Source organism: Cinclus cinclus, chromosome 6 (genome assembly GCF_963662255.1).
Source record: "Cinclus cinclus chromosome 6, bCinCin1.1, whole genome shotgun sequence".
NCBI classification, from domain to species: domain Eukaryota; kingdom Metazoa; phylum Chordata; class Aves; order Passeriformes; family Cinclidae; genus Cinclus; species Cinclus cinclus.
The window spans coordinates 13,346,530-13,370,239 of record NC_085051.1 but is presented as its reverse complement, the minus strand read 5'-3'; the positions used below and the strand labels follow the sequence as shown (position 1 = coordinate 13,370,239).

At 38.4% G+C, this 23,710-nt stretch overlaps 1 protein-coding gene across 7 annotated transcripts in view; it reads left to right on the top strand.

The window, feature by feature from the left end:
• The window catches only part of SOX6 (SRY-box transcription factor 6), a 260,249-nt gene that overhangs the window by 158,308 nt on the left and 78,231 nt on the right, over nucleotides 1-23,710 (top strand). For 5 of the 7 annotated variants that reach the window (XM_062494968.1, XM_062494969.1, XM_062494966.1 and 2 more), the window contains 2 exons: nucleotides 5,497-5,620; nucleotides 13,610-13,689. In XM_062494968.1, the coding sequence (XP_062350952.1) occupies nucleotides 5,497-5,620; nucleotides 13,610-13,689 (204 nt within the window). The remainder of the gene's footprint in view (nucleotides 1-5,496; nucleotides 5,621-13,609; nucleotides 13,690-23,710) is intronic. The other 2 variants (XM_062494967.1, XM_062494965.1) reach the window with 1 other exon arrangement.

The following is a 23,710-nucleotide window of genomic DNA, read 5'->3' as shown; positions in this document are numbered from 1 at the left end:
GCCAAAGCCTGGAGAGTTTATCAGTTACATTTCTGAGCCCAGAGCAAAAGGCTCAGCCACACTTGCACACAAAGTGTAGCCAGATCCTTCACAACTGAGCTGGACAGATAACCTGGCCTTGAGGCTACTTTGCTTTACCAGAACAGCACAAATATAGCAGCCACACCATTCAGCTGTAATCAAGGGTACTTTTTAAAAAAATATCATACAGTTCCTCTGCAGTTTTCCTAAACAGATCATTTCTGGGACCAGGAAAGGTGTCAGTCATGGCAGGAGTTCATTACGATACTGGCGGAGTTGGGGAGGAGATTTAAGCTCAAACCTGCAGAAATCTTAGCATGTAGCTGCTTTTAACATTTACAGGGTCCCTCTGACTTTCACATATTAAGTTTTCATAAGAGAAATCCCTACTTCTTTATGCGACATGTTGTTTGTGTTCCTGCAGCATCCTCCAAAATGACTTAGTCAAAATAAAATTTAAATTATCAAAACTTTTAATATTTCTTCTCTTACAGAAAACTACAAAGCCCAACACTACTTATTGAAATAAAAATCTAACAGTGATATAAAAGTAACAGTGCCAGGTATTGCATAGAGACCATTTAAAATGCAGCTGAGGTAAATACTTATCACATACAGGATATTTAAAATCTTGCACTAATAGTTCTGGGAGCACAAACACTTCTTTCAGCGCCATTAAACTTATTTTTAAATGAATCAACCTAAAATATAACCTGTTGAGCTATCAGTTATGGCCACTACGTTCTATCATAGAAACATATTTTGAGCAGTCTGAAAATGCACATCCTTACTTGATATATTGCCATTAACTGGAAATCTGTTACACTGTAGTTTCTAAATGAGACACTAAAAATTTCAAACACATTTTTACTATGGAAATTCAAAGCTCAGTGAGGGCGTAGGTTAAAGTTGTAGTCTGGGTGTACCAATTACTCAAGAAGACTTAGGTAGAAATTAAAATTTTAGCTATGAAAAGTCTAAACCTCCCTGTGAACAACTTAGGTTCTCACAGTGGCTGCAGTATCACACAAACAAAAGGTTCTGTTCATCCTGTACTAAAGAAGAAAGCTCAATTCAGTAAATTCAAAGATTGGTTTCTCAGCTAACTTGTGTTGGAGTAGTCTGTTAGATTCAAAACAAATCTCGAGTTTTCTACACTCCGGTGATCTAATTGTTTGAAGAAGGGAATGGCAATGATTTTAAACAGCAATGCTGAATTATTGTAGGCAATTAGGGCATATTTAGCCATTCACACTGCTTTATACTAGTGCTGGATGTAATAGAAAAAGAAGTTTTAAAGAGGGGATAAAACATTATAAAAACTGTGCTTACTCCCTTGCAAAAAGATGGCACTTTTGCTCTGTACTGAAGTAGATTGTGCAGAGAGAGGCGACCTGCGAAGTTTGATCTTCTAAAGGAAGAGGAATTCATCTGCTATTATGGGGTGGGATTACTTCTGCTCTTGAAACCTGTGATCCTCACAGCTAAGCAGAAATGTGTGAGCTGCGTCTTTGCTCGCAGTGCTGCCACTCTTTTCTCTGAATGCCTTTACTTCTCTACTTGCAGTGTTAGTTCTTGTAGAGGCAGCTTCAGTTTTTAAAGATAAAACTTTTCCTCCTCTTCAATCTCACTAAATGTGCTGTGCTCCTTATCCAAGTGAGGCAGATCATTTTAATTCAAAGCATTATTTTTGTATAACATATCACTCTGGCTTACATTTTCCATGTAAAACACTAACTTTTAGTGACTTTTTGACAAGGAGGATTGTTCAGCCAACTTCTGAGATTATCACTCACAGAACTGTGGGACAAAGCACTGTAGATTTGCCCAGCTTATCAAACAGGCCACCAGCTTTTATTATTTCAGGGAGAATCAAATTGGAAGTTGCTTCTTGAACTAATCAGGGCTGATTTGCTCTAAAGTTGCTTCCTGACTTAGATCTCAGGCAAGGAAGTGCTGTAATCAGTTCCCAAGGGCCATCAGAGTTGTGATGGGATATTAAAGGAATGGTACACTACCTTTAAAGTGTTCACAAATCTTGGCAGACTTTTTGTGTTTAACACAGTTAAACCTGAGCTGTTGGTATAGAAACAAAAATTAATTTCATGAGGTAGCTTTCTGTAAGAATCAAATGTACTTGAGGTAGCAGAATTTTGGAGAGAATATATTCCAGTTTCCTCTAGGGCTTGTATATTCAGTTAAAAATACAGACTAGCAGAATTGTTCAAAATCAGACGTTTGCTACTCAAAAAAAAACCCCAAAAACCAAGACAACAACAACAGCAAAAAAAAATCCAAAAAAACCAAAAAAAAAGAAACAAAAAAACCTAAACAAAAAACCACCAAAAAACCCACAAAAAAACCCAAATCGAAAAAAAACCACTCAAAAACCACCCTCAAATCCTACCCCCCCCCCCCCCCCCCCCAAAAATAAAACTTCATGAAAGAGAAAATGAGTCCCCCTGAGTGTCTCTGTTTGCATATTAGCCCATAGCATGGGCTCTGCCAAGTTACTTTCTGACTGACTGCTGCAGATGCTCTTTCTCAAGTATTCTGAGTGAGATCTTTAGTGCAAGTCTTTGGGGACAAACAATAGCACCTGTTCCTCACAAGATAGCAGCCCAGTTAGTCCATTCATGTATCTTTAATGAAGCTCTGGGGCAGATGGCAAAAAATGGCATCATCAACGACTTAGCACAGAGGAGACAAAAGGGGAAAGTGGCGATCCAACAATGCGCTATTTTTACGAATGGGAAGAGACAGAGTCAGAGTGTTTCTTGGGCATCTGCTCCCGTCTTGGTTTTCAGAAAGACCTGAGGAACATCTCAGCAATTAAAATTTCTGGGCATGTAGCCGATTTTATGAAGTGCACCGATCAACCCCTCCTCCCAATTTCTCCCCTCTCAGTAAAATCAAACCCATCATCTTCATAATAATAAAATTCTCAGGGATAGAAATTGTCAAAAATTAAGGAGTTAACTGGATTTTTTTTTGCATTCATTTTATATATTTAATAATACTGTGATTTGTGATACTTTTACTTTCTCTTCCTTTTCAGTGCTTATTTGTGCTTTTCAGTTGACCTGTGCAGAAAATGGGCATCTATGTATATAATAACTCTGTGTGAAACCAACACTTATGTACGAATAGTATTTCATAAGTGCCAGAGGGAAGACCTGTGGGAGGGAATGGTGGCCTTTCAGTATGAGCATTTTTTCAGTCTGTATGTGTCTCTTAATTGTAAATCCAAACTTACAGCCTACATGTAATCTTTAGTTAAAGTTATGCTGATATATGTAGACTGAAGACCTGCTCCTGAATTCAGACTAGGAAGAATAGCAGATAACCAGATAACCAAAATGGTAATTCTCCACACTTGCAAAAATGCTTTTATTTGAGAGTTTAAACAAAATTTATACAGCTGAGTAGATCAAAATCTACAAGAATACAGTGTAAGATTTGGTTTTGATATGTTTCAAATTATGACACAATTGAGTGAAATACTGCTGTGGGTATGTTTGCACCTTCACTCAAACCACAGCATTCTGATTTTTTCTGTGTCTTGAGAGATTGTATTGGAGTCTTGTACCTTTGCAGCCCCATGTAAATACATTATGTGGTGGATATTTCTTGTGATTTTGGCTCCATTTGATTAGATATTAGTTAGGAACTACTGCAAACTTTTGCAAGTTGTATTGCCTTGAATTTCTCCCAGTACAGCTCCTCCTATCAGACAAAACCTCTTTTTTTTCCTTTGCTGTGCTGCTCTACAGCATATTGTAGAATGTATAGAAACGCCATACAGCAAAACCAGCAACATTTTATCAGAGCTGAATGCCTGTTCTGGGCACATGGGGATCAACTCCAATCTGACCAAGTCTAATGCATAACCTAAAACACACAGCCAGGCTTACCTCAGCTAAAATGAGAGAAATAGCTGCTTAAAGCTAGTTTCTTTCACGCCCCAGTGCCATGGCAGTAATTGCACAAAGACCTTTTTATTATAAGTTGATTTTCCTGAGGAATGGATTCAAAAAATACTGTAAAGTGTTTATTTTTTGCTTGACCTTTATTAACCTCCATCTTAGGGCTTTCCCAAGAGAAGAGTTGTTGGTAAATTAACCCTCATAGAGACACACAGTAGCATTTCTGCACTGCATCAATGGTTGTGAATGTAATGGAGATATGACAAGAAAATTTGGCACTATTTAAACAATGTCATAGGTCAACATATGGGATTTGACCAAAAGAGTTTTTTAGGAATTAAATGCAAAAAATTGCCTGAAGTGTACTTGAAGTTTTTAATAGTGTTTAATTCCACTGATTTATGGTACAATGAGGGAATTTTTTTTCCTGCCTAGACCCCCATTCTTTCCTACATTTACCAGCTTTGATATATAAAGCATTATATATTTGCGTAACTGCTAATCAGAAAAATCACAGTCAAACCCTTGGGTATGTCTGGGGAATGACAGATAAAAACTCTTTGAGATCCTAGCTACTGTTTCTGAAACACAGGTACTGTAAATTAAGGAACTAGGAAATTACCATGTGGATTTAACAGGTATCATCCTATCACATAATTCTCCATATGTTGAATACAAATGCTGGTATAAGGAGAATATTTTTTTTTTTTCCTTGTGCATGTTTGTGTTTTTTCTATACATTTACTATGGTCAAATTAAATTTGATATATAGGTTTTGTTTTCAAATGTTCTCTGAATGCAGCTACATAATTACCAAGCTTTATGCTAGTGCATAAAGCTATGAAACTGTTTAGACAGAAAAGCAATTTATTTCTTATAGTGAGGTGTGTGTGTGTGTGTGTGGCAGAGTATGTTTGTTTAGGAGCCAAGATGTTGGCGCCCTAAATCTGATGAGTTGTGGTGTTGACTAGAAGAGTCTTTAGTACTCTGGTGAGATTTTGAAACAACATATCTGAGCTGTTGGTATTTATGTGAACAATACCATGTTATAAGTTCTCAGAATTAAAATTTCCCTAAGGCTACCAAAATCCGAAGATCAAAGTAGGTACTGCAGTGTTAGGTTGCTACTAAATGCTTGTCACTGCGCTGTCTGCAACCAAAGATGAGAAAACTTGTGAAAAATTAGTAGAAATAATTTTAATTTTATTTTAATAATTTTTAATAAAAAACCCAAAAACTTTGGTATGTTTTGTACCTTTTTACCTTGTGTCAGGACAGGGAATGCTAATTAAAAAAAACAAAAAAATAAGGTAATAGACAACCAGGAAGAAGCAGGGAAACGTGCAGTTCACGGAGACTGTTCCACCTTTGACACTGAGGGAAAACAATGTTTGTGAGGGCTTTGATGTGATAATGTGAAGTTGGCAGGGATTGCATTAAGGTGAAGGTTCTGTGGGACTGTGTGAATGCAAGAACACTATCAGTGCTGGAGAAATACCTGTCAAGAGAAATTTGTGCTATTTCTGATCAGAGGCTCTCTTCTGTTTAGCAGGTTCAGGGTCACATGCCTCCGCTCATGATCCCAATTTTTCCACACGACCAGCGGACACTGGCAGCAGCTGCTGCAGCCCAGCAGGGATTCCTCTTCCCCCCAGGAATAACATACAAGCCAGGTAAGCTCACAGGGATGTGAGGCTATTGCACATTTTAAGGCATTTAACGGTAACTTCTTGTGAGATCTGTCTCATGCAGATGATGCAAAACGGGTACAGCTGGTTGGAACTTTTGCAACTCCACTGAAAAAGTACTTCTGGATTGAAGGAGGTGGACAGACTATTGGTTATTGAACATAATGAGTTTTTAAAATTTAATTTCCACAAAGTCATTTGCTTTAAATATAGTGGCCCTCTTGCCTAACAATTTGCATCTGGTCTGCCCTATACAAAAGCTACGTGTCTTTAATTAATTCTCTTATCTTCAGTATATTTGTGTTTTGTGGCAAAATTGTTACTCTTTTGTTTGATTTCAATCTGGTTAATACAAGGTTTCAGTAGTTCAATTCCAGTCATCGTTCAGACTCCTAACAGGTCACATAACCTTGCAGTGAAATATGTTTTGAGATGATTTAGCAAATGTTATGATTTCTTTCTTTTTTTTTCCTCCGAGTTTACAGGACTCCTGGGGAATTCAATTAGGGATATAATGGTTTGAAGCTACTTTCAGAGACTCCTTGTAAACAGGGCTTTAAATGTTTAAAGACACTTTGCCAAAGGAATTCAATGTAGGAAGATATTTAAGTAAATAAAAGTCAACCTTATTTTCATTTGTACATTCTTTGCAAGTGACCTCAGTCCAGAAGCAGCAACCTTATTTTGCTCATTAATAGTATTCTCTGTCAAGCTGCCTTTAGCATATTAACCTGATAACCAATAACTACAAAACATAAATAACAGTTTATTTTTTAATTCATTAAATATGAAACATACAAAGTAAAGCATTGATCCTCTTCCCACTGATGTTAGTGGTGCATTTGCTGTTGACTGCGACAGGAACGAGGTCAAATCCAAAGTAAAGCCTCATAACAGATGATGTAAACAGCATGCTAATTAAAAGCCAGGTTGAACCTAGAATCTTTTCTAGCAAGTTTACTTAATAGTGGATGAAGTGGGGCCAGGCAGGATTTCAGCAAGTATTTCCGTTTGTCCCACTCCCTTCTGTCTCTTCAGTCCAGAGACTTTCCTCTCTAAACACAGATTCTTTGTCTAGTTATCTTATTTTCAGGTTTTGAAATCCCACAGGTCTTTTCTGATTTGACAAACTGTTCACTGTATGCTGGAACCATTACTGGGGTTCTGAAAGGCAGATGGTTCAGGATGGTACAGGATGAGGGTTATTCACACCCATCACTACCTCACAACAGATAGGGACCAAAGACAAAGGCTTGCAAGTTGTGGGAATTGCCTACAACACCCTGGCTAAATCTCACAGACAAGAGAAAGTACACACTTTTCTTGGTTTTCCTATTTTAATCTGAGATGCTTTCTGGGTAGTGACTGTTACTGACTAAGCTGATGGTTGTGCTGCCCCCAGAGAGGTGTTATGTTCAATCATGTTGTGTTAATTTTGGCTCTGTAGACTTGATACAAAAACGACTATGAAGAAGAGTTGCCAGCATGTTTTCCTGAACATGACCAATTTTCTGGACTTATTCTACAGTGTTCCTTAATAGTACCTATCCAACTTGATCCTATTGGCCTGCTAACAGGAGATGATGCAGCTTTAGGGCATTTTCTTACTTGCCAGAATGCAGAAAGAGAGATGTTTAACAAAAGTTACAAGAATGAAATGCAGGAAGAAGTCTAGGCCTAGATATTTTGGAACTTGGTGAAACTGTTTGGTAGTGCTAGTGTTTTAATTATGGTGCTAGTAGAAGACCAGAAGTCACAGTGATCTGATTATAACCAGTGGCTTTAGAGAAGTTACAATATTTATATCTTACATATATATATGTATATAATTCTACTGCATGTGTGGCAAAGGTAGCTGGGCAGGTCAGTAGCTTTTGTCAGAGACACATTATGATAAAAAACGTGCTGTAACTACACTTGGTATTGATTAATTCCTATTTTTGGCGCTCTTGGCGCAGTAGTTAAGGAATTAATGGAACTGGAGATTAAGCTATACTCTTTCATAGAGAGGGTTCTTCAAAGTCATTTCTGAGGAATATTTATGAACTTGACTGCTGCTACCTGTACTCTTCTACTTTTGTGAGAAATGAAACCTTCCCCTGCAGAACTGTCAGTTGAGACTTGCTCATACCTCTGAGGGAAGAACAGAGATGGATTAACCCTTCAGACTCTTACAATTTTCTTTTAGGTTGCATGTTTCACTTCTATTTCATTTTACTGCATTTTGACATCATCAAGACCAAGTTTCGACCCTGCCAGTTTTACTTGACATTCAGAAAATACAGAGAGGCATTTCAATAATAGGATCAATGGGGAATAAGTACGTTTGAAACTGACTCTGTCATTTCGGGAATATTGAATATTGTGTGCACAGTCACTTAATTTGCTTTGCCTGCAAAACAAGCTAGATATAAGCTGGCTCCAAAGTGGGAGCAGTGCACCAGGGCTAGTGTGACAGGACAGCCAAGATGAGAAGTCCTGCCTTGGTGTACAAGCAGGGGTATGATTATGTGTCCATGTCCATGCAGAAATATCTTCTGGGGCTAAATTGGGAACCAATTTCATGGCTGTTTGGTTCAATGCCAAGGTAGCAGTTACTGAGTACTGTTGCAGATTTGCACACAAATGCTAGACCTTGGAGGAATGAAATAGCATTCTTTTAACAAAACAGAGTAGTTTGTTAACTCAACTGAATGTCCTGTAGAAGAGAGGAGAATTTATTAGGTTCCAAGGCCCTTCCAGTACGAGTCTTGCTGCTCATGAATTTCTGAGCTGAGCAAATGATTATGAGCAGAAAACTAAAGGAGCTGCTGATATACAGCTATGATAAAGCCTGACAGGAGAAACTTTCCTTCTGCCTGGCAGAATCTATAACATTGAGATAGCTGTAGCCCTCCCCCCCCGCCCAGTATTTTGGAGCTCTAGGAGGTGAAACAGGCCAAAGTTAGCAAGTGCTGATGACAAGTAATAATTGCATTAGAAAAAAAATTCCCAAAGTCCCATGCTTCCTTATGTATCTCAAAGTCATGTAATATAATTTTCCGGCATGGTAAGTACTAATTGAGAAATCAGAGTTGCATAGACCACCTAATTAATTTTTTATACATATTTCAGTATTTATACTGTATACTGGATTAATTAAAACTTTAGGGCGCTGTGCATCTCAAATGACTGTTGTGACTATTGACCTGCAGGCATTTGACGAGCCTCGTAGAGTACCTGGTTGTGGGGGTTGCCACTTATTCCGGTGGGAAGCTGAGAGTGGCAGCTGTTAGGAAGCTAATACTTGCCCAGAGATGTTACACAGTTAATAGAATTATTTTGCATTCCAAGGAGAGGAGAGCAAAGCAACTGTGCTGGCTTTCTGACTGTGACCATCACACTTACAGCTTGGAACTGGTGGGCAACATGGGTACCATTACACCTCCTCTCCCACTGCAATTTTCCCTTCATTTAACTAAACACAAGCATCCAGAAAACTTAGTGGGCTGGAGTATCCTTGAACCTGATTAGTGTGTCCCCATTAGTGCCCTGGGTCAGGAGGACCAGACAGTGAGTAGGATGAGGAAGATAAGGATAAAGAAAGACAGTTCCCTGAAGTATTACTTCAATCAAGTTTTGTGGCTGAGAGGGAACAGGGAGCAGGATGGTGATGTAGTAAAGATATAAAGCAATGCTAGGTAGTGGGAGTGCCAGTTGCATAATGGCAGTCCATGAGACTTAAAAAGGATGAGCACTTTGGCTCAGAAATATCCTGCAAATATTTTGTATTGTACCATTTCTTTAGCACTTCTGGAAAGTATCTCTGAAAAAGATTGTCGAAAAGAAAGACATGGGGTAGAGTAAAACTCAATTTAGACAGGTTTGTTGAGTGATATGCTTCAGTGTATTTTCACAGCCTTTTTTAATATTTCATAAAATAACAATATAAAGCCCATGATTAGAGTGGCTAAGAAACAGCCCCTATCTACCTACCTAGGTCATTTGGCTTTATGCACAAAAATAATTTACAAGAAACTTTGCTACACTGCAATGCAATGTGAAAATGGAAACTGTTTTCCTAGGCTGGTGACAGAAACAGAGTCAATGTTTTGGCCTGGTTCTGTTTCTAGTTGCACTGGAGCAAATCAGAGAAAGTAATATTATTAGGGAAAGCATGACAAACAAAACTGTCAGGCTTATTGTCATCAGGCTGGACTTCAGAACATTCCAATACTGTGAAATATCTGTCATCAAACTAATTAAAATCCTTGATTACTGTAGCTAATCCACATAACTCACATAATCTTAGATGTGCTGGATTTCTCTGATACCAGACATGGCAATTTCCGTTTGGAATAGGTCTTTCAGAAGTTCTTCCTAAAGCTCTAAGGTGGTTTAGATTTTCCATATCTAAGTTTTTGTTTTTTTTTTTTTTTTTTTTCAGGTAAGTAATTACCTGCAGACAGAAAATTTTGGGGGGAGACTGATTTTGCTGCAATATGAGAATAGCAATGAGGCAGAGCTGCAGCATACCCTGTGCAGGAGAAAGGCATAACTGAGGCAGTGCTAAGGGACAGGGGAGATGCTCACAGTATTCCCTTAGACAGTTACCTCTGTTAACATCTTCCTCAACCTTGATGGCTCTGGACAAGCAAAATTCATGCCATGAGTGGGAATATGGTGGGAGTGTCCATCTGTAACCCACCAGTGTCCCAAGAGCTGAGATGTGCTTTGCTCAGTCTGTTCATTATGTCTGGAAGGATAGGAGGATGATAGGGCCCTGGATTTGCTGATCTCTTGCATCTCTTCCAATTCCATTTCCTCTCATTCTGTGAGTGTGAAGAGAAAGATTTCAAGTTACAATCCTAAAATGGGGGAAGCATCTTCAAGCCAAAAGCTTTGTAAGTCAGATGAGGAGAGCCAGCTTATGTCTTACAGTTCTGTTTTAGGATAGACAGGTAATAAAGCAACACCTTCCCCCTACTCCGAGTCTCACAAAAGCCAGACATCCTTCTTTCCTCACAGCTCACAAAGTCTTGATCTGGGAGGTAAGCCTATATATCCCATAAATAAAGTCTGGTAAGCTTCATCTCTTCATCCAAGACAAAAAGAAACATTTACATTATTTCTGTGTGGAATAACACAACACAATTGCTCACTGCTTTTATTCATTTGGAAATGTTGCTCAACCTGACAAACGAAACAGAAGTCTGGCATAATTTTCCATGGCTTGTAAACACCAATTTATATATAAACAACAGCAGCCAAATGTAAATAGACAATCAGCACAGCAAGGAGATTGAAAAGATCAGTTTGCAAAACATGACAGATTTTCTTCTTCCAGCATTCTTCTCACTCCTGGATATCAAAGGCCAGCACACACTAGTACCTAAGGCAGACCTGTTTGAACATGTTCTCCTGCCTTTTGTACAAATTTAAAAGAATGGATCCTCATGCAGGCATTCCAAATTAAGAAACAAATTTGAAAAAAATTGCTACAATACATTGACTGATTTCTTGCCAAGACAGCTATGGAGGAGCTGCTTGATCCATTCTTGCACTGAGAAAATGAGAGGGGGAAATATGTACCTCTGTAATTAAAAATTAAAACCAGAGCATTCCTTGCATGCTCAGTTTGCTCAAGGGAGAAAGAAGTACCTTTGCTCTGCTTTTACTCCTCAGTGTCAACAAAGTACTCCAGAGCTGAAGGGGTAATAGTTTTTTTTTCTCAGCACAAAGATGCTGCTGGCATACCAGGATTTAGCCATAATTTAACACATTAAAGTGAGGGCATAAAGGGGCAGTATTGGGTTTGAATAACAGATAAATGGCATAACTCCACGATCCTTCTTCTTCCTGCAACAAAAGAGAGCACTGTAACCAGCAGGTGAGCAAGAGAACACTACAGGGTGTGGTGAAGATACCATTAAATTAACTGTGAAGCCAAAAACTCTGTGTGTGTGCCCGTGTGCGCATGTGGGTATAAAATATCTGGCTATTTCAAACCATAGGAGCATGACAGCTGTGAAAAAGGAGTGCCGCAGGGAATTCTTTTAGAGTTTGGTTTTTTTTAAAATATGTTTGACATGGAAAATGTTTTAGTACAAATAAAGCAACTGGTATTGAACTTAAAAAGTGTATGCGGAGGGGGAGGGAGAAAGAAGAGATTGCTGTGTGGAACAGGGATGAATTATTCATGGTATTTAAAGAAAGAATGCCTCCAAAATGTTCTGCAAGGCAGTCCATGCTGATAAGTTGGATGGTTATTCCCCACCCCCCCCCCCCCCCCCCCATTTAAAGCATCATTAATTCAACATCTTTGTGATTTTTTTAAAGAAAACCCTTCTTAGATATTTCTGAAAGAAACATTATTTAACTTAGATTAGGATCTTATTTATTCAGATAATTTCATATCAATATCAAAGAGATGAGTGGAATTATTTAACCATAAAGAGACAGCTTAAGTACTTTAAGAAAATAATCTAGAAGTCTTTTTTGTAGGTTTTGTTTTTTAAAGAAAAAGAACCCCAACATTGTTGTGCCCTAAAATCAACCTCATGGAATGGGGAAAATAAGAGGAGATATTTTGAACATTGCTCCATAGGACACCAGTACAATATAGTGTTAGTGAATGCATTGTAGCAGAGCTCCATATGCAATCAGAATCCAATTGTTACTGGACTGTGTACAAGCACATACTGTGCTCAATGGCCTGATGAGGTATTATGGATATGATGCAAAGAGACCTTGTGGATTAGACATGTAGAATTTATTAAAAAAGTGAAACAACGGAACATTTTAACTGACCTGGATACAGTAGAACTTCAAGTGGTAAAAAGAACAAGTTCTGAGGAATCTGGTGACTGCAAAGACTTCAGTTATCATTATTTACTTGAGAGGGTTAACAAAAAAGAAAAAAAAAATCTAGTTCTTGTAATGTCCTGATTATATTATGCTGGATTTTTGTATTTTCCCTTATTGCTGCATTCTACTTTCAGCATGGAACAGTTTGTGTAAAATAGACTGATTATTGTAAAAATATCTAAAAAATGCACAGCCTGTTAAAATGTAGCTTGCAGATAGTATATAACATTGATTTTAAATAAGTAGCTGAGCCAGAGTGATAGTCCATTAAATCACAGTTTCTTATCCATCACTGTATTAATTTTTATATTACAGATTACACTGCTAAGGTATTTCAGCCATCTTTTGTTCCTTTCATTGACTAAGAGTCCAAATGGCACTGTGTGTTACACATCTATAGGAACACCCATAGATAGGCTATAAGTCATCATGTTACAATAACTAATTTGGAAATTTGAGTACCTGAACCTTCATGTAACGGAGCCTATGTCTAATCTATCAACTTCAGTAGGCGCCCAGATCTAAGAGAAAATTAAAATTGTATTTCAAGCTATATTGCAAGGTGATTTAATTTTGTTTTTCTCTATAACTACCTTAAAAGAATTGTCCCAAAACAGAGAATCCCAAAGCAAAAAAAGAAACTTCAACCTGTGTTGAGCCAACTGGGTACCTGCCCCAGGAGCCACTTGACACTGAAAAGAAATTACCCTGCATTAAACAGGACTGATATTTCTTGGGCTACAATCGATTCCTTTTTAAGAAACTCATGGTGAAATCTACTTTTTTCCTCTGGGAGCCACTGGGGTTTCCTGGAGTATCTTATCTGTGTGTGTGTGTGGTTGTAAGACCCATTTTATGCCCAGGCTTCCAAGCTTGATTTGAACATTACCTTTTGAAAATTAAAATCACAAGTATCATATTTATGTTTTGCCAGTTTGCCTACCAGCTAACAAAAAAAACTTCCAAGGGAGCATGGCAAGTCCGTGCCCAGCGAAGCCTTTTGTTTTTGCAGATGTTTAGGCTTAGAGAAGTGCTGTGGAGCACAGGCAATCCTAGGGCCTTGTTTGCACTTGTCTGCTGCTATTCTCTGCTCATTGTCTGAACCTGCACGCATTGTTCTCCCGACAGGTGATAACTACCCTGTGCAGTTCATTCCATCAACAATGGCAGCTGCTGCTGCTTCTGGACTCAGCCCTTTACAGCTCCAGGTATGTGCCAGAACAAAAATATGTGGGATGGAAGCCAACATTTTAGGGGGAAACTGCTAACCAGCTGTATGCTAAATAATAGCCTGAATGTTAAATAATTTTTGAACGCAGCCCAGGAGGATTAACACCTTATGTACTTACAATACAGCAACGTGCAGCCAACCTTGATACTGTGAGTGAAAGACATTGTTCTGTGTGCTTTATATTGGCAGTTAGTAATATTTTTTTTTTATGTAAACAATTGATGGGAGATAATTTTAAAGATCTTTTTGTACTTTATTTTTGTGTGGTCGCTCCTCTGTAGCTGCAATGAACTACCTATAATTGGAGCAGTCAGTGTATCCAAACAAAAGGGTGTTATTGGGCTTTTTTTTTTTTCCTTTTTTTTTTTTAAACTGTGTAGTGCTGACAATACGATAAATTGCAAACTCTTTTAGCTTCTGTATTTAGGTAATCTCAACCTTTCTGTGCATTAGGCTGGTCAGAAGCCAAGCATGGTTAGGAGACTTAGTTTGGCCATTTATTCATTTTTGGCACATATAGAATGAAATGTTGTGAAAGAAAGATTTATGTGCCATATTATTAGCTAGCTTTTTATGGCAAGAAGTTTTTAATTTCAGAAGAAAAGACACAACAATGTCATAAATAATGAAGAAACAGTCAAAAGCTTTCAGAGTTAAAATGTGTGGAAAGAAAGTGACAGTGAACATGAGAGGAAAGGCCATTAAAGATGCATGTAACTATTTGCAAGTAAACCTTTGAAACCCCTATTTGAGTTAGGTTAGAGTCAGGTTCAGAAGCAAAGTAGGAATAAATTGTGCCCAGAGTAGCAAACTATTGCCATGCTAATATCTAAATATCTACTTTTCTCACCTTTCTGAGATTATCTTATTTTCCAGAGGAACCAAAGCAAATTAAAAATCCTTTCCTCTTTACCCTATGACAATATTCTTGCCAAATTAACTTTGGATAAGTGAAAATGGGACCAGAACTTGTTCATGGACCACTGTTCATTGGTGGTCCAGAGCTGACAAGAAAGACTCCTTGAGCTTAGATCTGACCTAACCTAGAAGCAACATTTGAAAAGAGAACACCCTGACTCTGCAGGCAAAGATCCCCAAAAAAACAGTTTTGGGTCATAATAATGTGATGTTAAGACTGTACCTGGGACAGGATTGAAACCAAAGGGAAGTTTCTCAAAAGGAAAAATAGCAGGGATCTTTTGAAAGTCAGTATTTGACTACTTATTGAAGCAAAAATCTCATTAGCTTTGGTTGGGAAAATACTTCAGAAATCAGCTTTGTGAGTAGAGAGACTGTTTTTGCTACCTTTGAAATGCACTAAAACAAATAGTGAACCTACACAAGACTGCAAGGCAGGAAAGGATGAAAACTGTTCAACTGTCAAAGAAATGGGATATAACCTCAGACATTCCTGCTTCTCTTCTTTTACGTGATCCATTTGTTACTTGACCCGCATATTTGCACATCAGACTTGATCTGAACCTACAGCAATAATGCATTTTCATTAATTTGCAGAAATGATAGGCTGAGTTGTTAAACATGACTAGAACAATTAAAAAGAAAACAACCAGCAAAAACATGTGCTAGTGAATTCTGAAACATTCAGGCTTGGGGCCCTGAATTTTCATTTAAATGTATTTGCTGTAAAAGACTTTTTTGTTTGTTTGTTCCACCCCTCTCCCCCCCCCCCCCCCCGCCTTCCAATTTTATTTGAATTTCATCTCTATGGGATTTCAAAACCTTTAATGTTTCATGGTTATAAGAGCTTAAATAACAGAGCACTTAACCTTCGGCTGATACCTGGTCATCAGATTGTTAAAGTGCCTGAACTAAATTTTATTTACTCCTACTATTAATTTTCTCTTTGTGTCAATTCTCTGTGTTCCCTAAATGAGCACTTATTTGGGTGTGTTTGTTGGAGAGAATTTGTTGTTCTACCTGATGCGTCATGAAGACTGCTAGGGGTGTAGCATTTCGTCTCATTTTTCCATCTTTGCTTCCCTTCCCCCTTCTTTCTCTGTTCTGCTTCCTTTCTTCCATGCACCCCACCCACTTATTTATTTACATGAATGCTGTGACCATGGTATCTGAGTATTTCCCAAGTGCTTAAAAATACTGATCACAAAACTAATCTCTGTTCCTTTCTGCCAGTGGGAGAAATAGCTAATTTATTTGCAGGTTTGGTTTTGTTTCTACATGTGAGTGTGTGTATAATATCCATGTTTGGAGAACCTGGGGAGGGAAAGCTATGTCAAGTAAAAGAGTTTTGCAGTAGCTCTAACATTTCAACTTTACCAGGGCATTATTATTAATTCCAGAATTATTTTCTATAATCTGTATCCCACTAAGGAAATTCTGCCAGCTTCAATCTTGTAATCTCCCCCTATTTTTTACTTATGTTTTCTTTTATTTGGATGATCATGCTCCAGGTAGGAGGTAGCAACAAATTTGTGTTCTCATCTTCCTGTGTGTAAGGGCAACTTCCATGCAAGCTCTGAATCTAATGGCACAAAGAACCCTTTTTTGCCAGGTGCATCATGTAATGATAGGAATTATTTCACAGAGGATGTTTCTCCAATGGGCAATTGCTAATTAATGATTTGCCTGTCTCATTCAAACTATTAGCACATTGTTATCAAAATGCACTTTCTCTGAATTCTTTATCTGTGTTCACCAGTGGATTATGAATCTCCATGAGTTCAAAAAACTTTACTGAAATAATGCACATCAGTTTCTCAAGTAACTAGTTTGACTTTCACGTGCTGTGCATTTAAAAAAAAAAAAAAGAAAGAAAAAGTTCTCCTTCAGCAGCAAACCAGCTTGATCCATCTTCTCTTTAGATTTTTGATCACATTGATCAGTTAACGGTAAATACCATTAATATTGACTTGTAGCTTTCGGTATCCTGAAATGAAATAGTAACTACGACACTTTTATGCCAGTCCAGATTCCTGAATTGGTGGTTTGCTCTGCTTTGGATTGATACCAGATAGCTTATTTTGATCTGTATACGGATTTCATGAAGGTGTCATTGACGATGTTGTTGACAAAAAGACTTAAATCTCTGTGTTCCATACTTCCCATTGACATCTCAGCCCCATCTCACCAGTTTTCCCAACAAATCAGCCGAAAAATTTAAATAATATGCATTATAGGACCAAGCCTTGTTAGGATTCTTGACATGAGAGGGGATCTAGATGATGAGGGAGGAGTTCCCTAGGTATAGTCTAATCAGAAAATTCAAGCTATTTCTGCTCACCCCTCCAGCCCCAAACAACTGTGAGTGAATAGTTTGCAGATTTATTACCAAACAAACCTGCGGCATACCAGTGTGTAACAAAAGCTTCTTGCTTTAATTAATCAGTATGAGCTGTAAAACCTGTTGATAATTTTCCTTTTGCTCCTTTTCATACACACCCTCTCTGGAGTTTCTCCCCTTTCCCATTTCCCTGAACTTTTTTCCAAGCTGTCAAATGGATGCACTGGTATTAATGGATCCTAGAGATGTGTGGCCAGCAATCTTGCTAAATGAGTGGACTTGATCACTAAATGGGTTTTTCCAGCTCTCATGCTGCTGGTAACAGTAACCTAGTTACTGGGAAGTCACAGTGGTGGCAGAGGTAGCCCCTGTATGTCCTTACTTTTAAACAGGGAATGTTACTATATGCCCTTTAGTGTTAAAAAACACCCCTCCTGCCTTCATTCTTGCATACTTCTACAAAGCTGTCTAGGAGATAAATAAGGAAGTGTTGCAACTCTCTCAACCACGACTAATAAACTGTTGATAGAAATGGAAGCATTACAATGATGCTTGCTGGAGTTATTCCTAAACAAAGTGAGGTCTAGGGAAAAAAAAAAAAAGAAAAACAAAAAAGCTTTAGTTCATAACTCTTTCCCCAAATTATTTGTGTAATTTGTCGTTTAGAATTTATTGCTTATAGCACTAATGAACCTTGGCCAATCTTAACTATAGTTGCAGCTGTGTTCTTGTAACCTGAAATTTGTATAATACACTTTAAAAAAAAGGAAAAAAAAATAACTAAACACATATTTGCCTATTTCTTTTCTGCCCTCCCATCTTATCCTGCACCTCCATACTCTCTTCTAGTTGCAGACAGAGTAAATGACCTTTTTTCATACTGTTGGGTGCAGATCCAATGTACTGCTGAAGCATTGCATAGCCTGCCTCAGGGGCACAATATTAGTAGAGGGAAGGCCAAAGAATGCTATTTTTAGTTGAACAGTTCAGCAGATGGAGGCATGAATACTCATATATCTGAAGGTTGAGGGGTTTGAACCATTAATTTTGATAATGTATTTAACCCTGGGAACAATCAGAAACTGTAACTCCAAGGTTACAATGCTTTTGACCTTTAGAGAACAGGGGGCACGTGGTACAGTAAACAATATATTACATTTCTACATATTCCAATTCTCTCACACATATAAATTTCAGGGCATAGTTGACATTTGCTTTCCTCAGCTATTTTAGTGCTGGTCCTCAAAGTAAGTCAAGAAGAATGTGCAGGAAAGAGGCCAATGTAATGCGACAGTCATGTAAATATGGCCTTTAAATAGCTAAGTTGTTAAACGTGGCCCTTTATGAAGAAATATTATTCTCAGGAACCAGAATCTGAGTGACTTATTATTTCAATGAAGAAGTTGTTACAGTGGACGGCTGCTCTTACAGAGTCTCCTCTGTATCTTGTAACCTTAACACAATTTTTCAGCAGGGCTAATGTGATCTGATAGTGTGAGCTCACACTGGAGGTGATTTGGTCCCACTCTGGTACCACATCATGCAAAGTGATGTACCTGCCTTATGTCTTACTAAATGATGCATGCTCCTCTTCAACAAATATAGCAGTTAAATATCACGCAGCTTAAGTATTTCTAATTAAAATATCTCCATGTGTCAGCATATTGGTAATGTATTATTTTAATCCATTTATTTTGTTTATGAAACAGTGACATATGTTTAGATTGTGAAATATATGAGCCTTAAAAATCACTTTATTGAAGAAAATTAATTTCTACAATGCTGTCTCAGTAATGTGTTCACTCACCCAGTCAGTCACTGGCAGGGCTGCCAGTCTTAATGTTGGTTAGACACAGTTTAACAGTTTTATCTGACATAACACTCTTGGATGTAGGCAATAATATTTTTTTCAAATGCAGAAACCTGTGAGTTTTTCCATTTTATTTCTTCCTTTCTTCCTTTCTTTCCTTTCTTTCCTTTCTTTCCTTTCTTTCCTTTCTTTCCTTTCTTTCTTTCCTTTCTTTCCTTTCTTTCCTTTCTTTCCTTTCTTTCCTTTCTTTCCTTTCTTTCCTTTCTTTCCTTTCTTTCCTTCATTTCCTTCCTTTCCTTCCTTTCCTTCCTTTCCTTCCTTCCTTTCCTTCCTTTCCTTCCTTTCTTTCCTTTCTTTCCTTTCTTTCTTCCTTTTTATTTCCCTTTCTTTAACACAGCAAAGGATGGGGATTGGGTAAATGTGAGAGATATTTGGTGAGACCAATAAAAATTAAAAACAGCTAGTTACCTTTTCAAAGTTAGACACTGTAATTTGTTTGTCAGCGGGTAGATGTTTGGGTCAGCACTGTGAGTGAGTGACTGTCAGCGGGAATTCCTACAAGACAAGTAATTTCCCTCAATGTATTACTGACAGATTGCTCACTTCTTCGAATCACTAGAGAAAACAAACTTAATATTGTTACAGGCAGAGTTTCTGTCTTCATTAGCCTTATAGAATGATTTTATCTAGCATTCAAACACTACTGAGCTCTAGGTGGACATATTTTAACAGAATGTTCCTTATTATGATACAGTGAATAGTGGTCTAAATTAAGGGGATGGTGTGTGCAAATTTCAGCATATGGAAGTAGTAAATTACATATTTTGGTTCTTTTCTTATGTGGAAATTTAGGTTATAGCAGAGAAAGGAGAGAGGTCGAAAGAAGATTTTATTAAGGCTCTGAGACACCAAGCATGCCCTTTAATGGAAATAAAATTAAAAATATGCCAACCTTGCAATACTCAGGAAAATTTAATTAAAATCAATGAAATAGTTATACTTGTGCCTTTCCCTACTTGAATGTTTATGTCTCTGTATGCAATATCTGTGTTATCAAGTTGAATTATATCAGTGGCAGTATCAATGAAAATGATGTCATGGAGTCAGTATTTTACCATATGACCTCCTTTCTTTGCAGAATTTCTTAATACTCCATCTTCTCCTACTGCTTCTCATCTTCAGCCCTGAATTATTTGGCAAAGGGATTTTCATCAGGAAAGGACAGCCCATCAAAATGGAGACTTTTGGCAGTAAAAGATCACTTATGATGAATTTTTTTCCCCAGCAGGATTTCCCTAGCTCCCTCAGTAATGTCACATGGAAAAGGAGTCTCTCTCTTCTCTTCTAATTGGCAAAAATGGACAGACAAACAAACAGAGCCATTAGCTAGAGGAATCAGCCTGGTACAGCAGCATTGCAGCTACAAGAGACTTTTCTCACCCATGTCATACCCTGCACCTCCAAAAACTGCTTTAAACGGCATGTGCTTGTTACACTCCTTCTTGCTTACTGGAACAGTGTCATGTTAGTTAATCCAAAATTGATAGCAATATTTAAGAAAGAGACTGTTCCTATATTCTCTAGTAGTTCTAGGCAAACCCAGGTCCATTCCGGGGTTGGTGTTTCCTCCCACTGCAGGAAGGACAGTGGCCATCAGACTGTCACCCAGTCTGGCACAGCTCTCTTTCTGTTCCCTTCAGATGCCCAAGCCCTTCTCCACATTGGGAGGGCTCCTCTCCTGCTCTCCTCTCCAACGTGGGAAGACTTTTCAACCTGGCAGCTAGGGATCAGGCTCCTGGCACTATTCCCACCTTTTGCACCCTTAGATCTCACCAAGCAGGACATCTGCCTTCCAGGCCCATATGCTGTTCCAGGGGAAATTTACCATTGAGATCCCAAGTGGCCCAGACATCAACTCACTTATCAGGAAACTTGTATGTTTAAAAGGATATTGTGCTTATAGCCTGGATGGCAGGAGGTTTCCTGCATCTCTTCAGTCTATATCAAGGCAGAAGCTGGAGCCCAAGTGACTCGGAGAGGCTGAGCCCCCAGCATCAACAAGACATTCGTGCTGCCTTAACCACTGGCTGCCCCTCACTGAAAGCCCAGGCTCTATTTTAAAATCATTGTGCTTTGCAAAGCTGCCTCCCTGGGGTATGTATTCACTCAGAAGCCAGTAAGAAGCAAATAAGTTACTGCTGCATTTACTGACAGAGCACCAGAGGCACCAGTACTACAGAGTGCCATCAGGGGATGAGCAGGTTTTTTTAAAGCTCTTTTAAAACTGTGGCATCCCTTTGGGGAATAGGCTGACTGTGAGGCATACTCTGAGCTGGCAGTTGGATTCCTCCAAGCTTTCTAGAAATGTGTATGGTGTGTGCCTTACAGGAATTAGCTGCAAGTGAATATGTTTCTGGAATTTTATTATACTTCTGATAACCATAAAGCAAGCTGCTTAATTTGGCTACAAATTACAAACATGAAGGATTTTTTCCTGTGATGGTGTTACCACGTTTGGTTGTTTGGGAACTAAGCAGGAATCATATTAAAGACAAAAATGTCTTTTAAGTTAGGTCTATGCACAAAGGAGAATAATACGCACCAGTATTATCATCCCATCCTGACTAATTGCTAGAGAAAAAAAACAAAAAACAACTCACCTTTCATCTGAACTAAAAGTTTTATGAACAAGGGTGGTTTAGATTAGAGCTTTTAAGTGTAAACTTACACACATGTGTGCGCTCAAAGGAAGCAGAAAAATTCTCTTAAAGATGCTTGGACTGGAAAGATATCATCACCTGCTTAATTTCTGAGGGTCTTTGATTAGAAGAGCATATGCCCTCCCACCTACCCAGTTAAAAATAAGAGGGAAATCCATAGAAGATGAGGTAAAACGCCTCGAACCACTGTGTAGATAATGCTATCACCAAGTTGAAGAGGCTTTAAGGATGGTGAAATAGGAACAGTATGGCCTTCAGCACCCTGCTTGTCTAAAGTGTGTTTGGTCTGTGATGTTTTTAGAATCCATATGATTGAGGAACTAGAAAAGTGTCCTGACTAGAAAGTATTGGATTCATCTGTCTATTTCCAAGACTCAGCAGGAAGGCTACATATGGCTGGAGGCACACCAGAAGGTTTGCATGTCAGTCCTGAAAAAGAGACAGGAGGGAGGAGCGTCTTCAGGTGTACAAGAAGAAAACACTTTGTGCTTAAATTTCAGCATTAAGGAATTATTTGAGACTTAAAAGAATCTTTCGCAAAATCTACTGAAGTGGATATAACAGGGCACGTGTTTTGGTGTTGGGCATGAATTATAGCAAAGCATGAAAACAAATGGGAAAAGTATTTCAGGTGTAGGAATAGTGAGAGTGTGCTGTCAGGTCCACTGGCATTTTTGGAAACGAAGTGAGAAATCAAAAAGGCAAAGTCCTTTCAATGCAGTCGAATCATTTCTGCTACGCTCTAGACACAGAACTAGTCACCAGACTTAACCAGTTTACAGTGTTATTTAATAACACTTCTGTGAACTGTCCAGGGTAATTCACCCAGTACCGGTCTTCTCTTTTGCTCCTGTCTTCAACACCTAGGGGAAGGCTGTTCAGACCTCATAACCTATTTAACCCAGTCCCAGCACTGCTGCTGATGTATCATCACACCCACTGCAGTTCAGAAAGCACAGCAATCTTACACCAAATTCACATTCACTGGTGTAAAATACATCACCTTCCAATGAATTTGTAATAGTAAGTTCCCAGTTACCTACCTGGTTTTGAGGTGCAAATGTGCTTTTTTTTTCTTAGATGTAATTTTTATAAGCCCATTTGAATATGTTTTGCATAATTTTGTGTGCATTTCCTATAAGGAAATTATTTAATTTTCCTTGAAGGTGCATGAAAGTTCAAAATATATGGTAAAAGATCAGTGTGAGCGATCTGCTAAGCAACCTGTAAAGCACAATTATTTCTAATGCTTTAAAATACCTGTAAGCGGGGCTTGTTTTCTGCTTCACAAAGAAAACATTTCACTGTTTTCTGCATTTAAATATACATTTTAACTATGTTGACTTATCAGGTAACGCAGCAGGCTGAACAGGGACAAACCATTTTTAATGGTATGTTAATTGAATGGAATGCTAGAGATGCACCTGAGTGACTTTTTTTTTCCCCCAGATGTGCCCCAGCTGACTGATAAAGCTTCTCCTGATCAGTAGAGCCAGTATATATTTATTATATCCCCATATACGTCCATTTTTGCTAGTGAGAATTGTAGAATGGCTGCGAGCTACCACACGAACTGTCTCTCTTATAAAGTAAGAAAACATTGCAGTTTCAAATCCCAAGCAGCACTTGCAAATATTCAGCTCTTAAATGTAGAGTTGCCTTGGCATCTCCTCACAAGATGGGGATTCAGATGTGGGAATTGAGAGAGGCAGTTTAAATGGGATTCTTCCTTTTCCCTGACTTGCCCCCGTTTATTGCGGCGATGGCATCTCTTGTTCTGTCATGGGAGCACGTAGGAATTTAATTGTAGAGCATTTTCCTCTCAGTGTGCTTAGCAGTGGTGAGTGAGTGTTCAGTTTCCTTGTTCTGTGTCTGTACAGCTCTGCAGAGGAAATACTGCAATCGTCATGTTAGACAATTTCTCCATCTGGATGGTCAGAGAGGGCATGAACCCACCAGTCCATGCCAGATTTTATGAGATATATCTAGAGAAGGTTTATTGCCCCCCCCCCCTTTTTTTTTTTTTTTTCATGTCCTGATTTCCTTTCTTCTTGCTTATGCCTCAGTTTTCCTGTATGCCACCAGGGTGACAGACCTAGAATGTGTACACTAGAAGCAGCAATTGCACAAGCATCTCCTATAGGATTAGGAGAATAATTATGTTTTTAGACCCCTTCAGCTAAGATTGTCTGCATTACTGGCAGCCGTA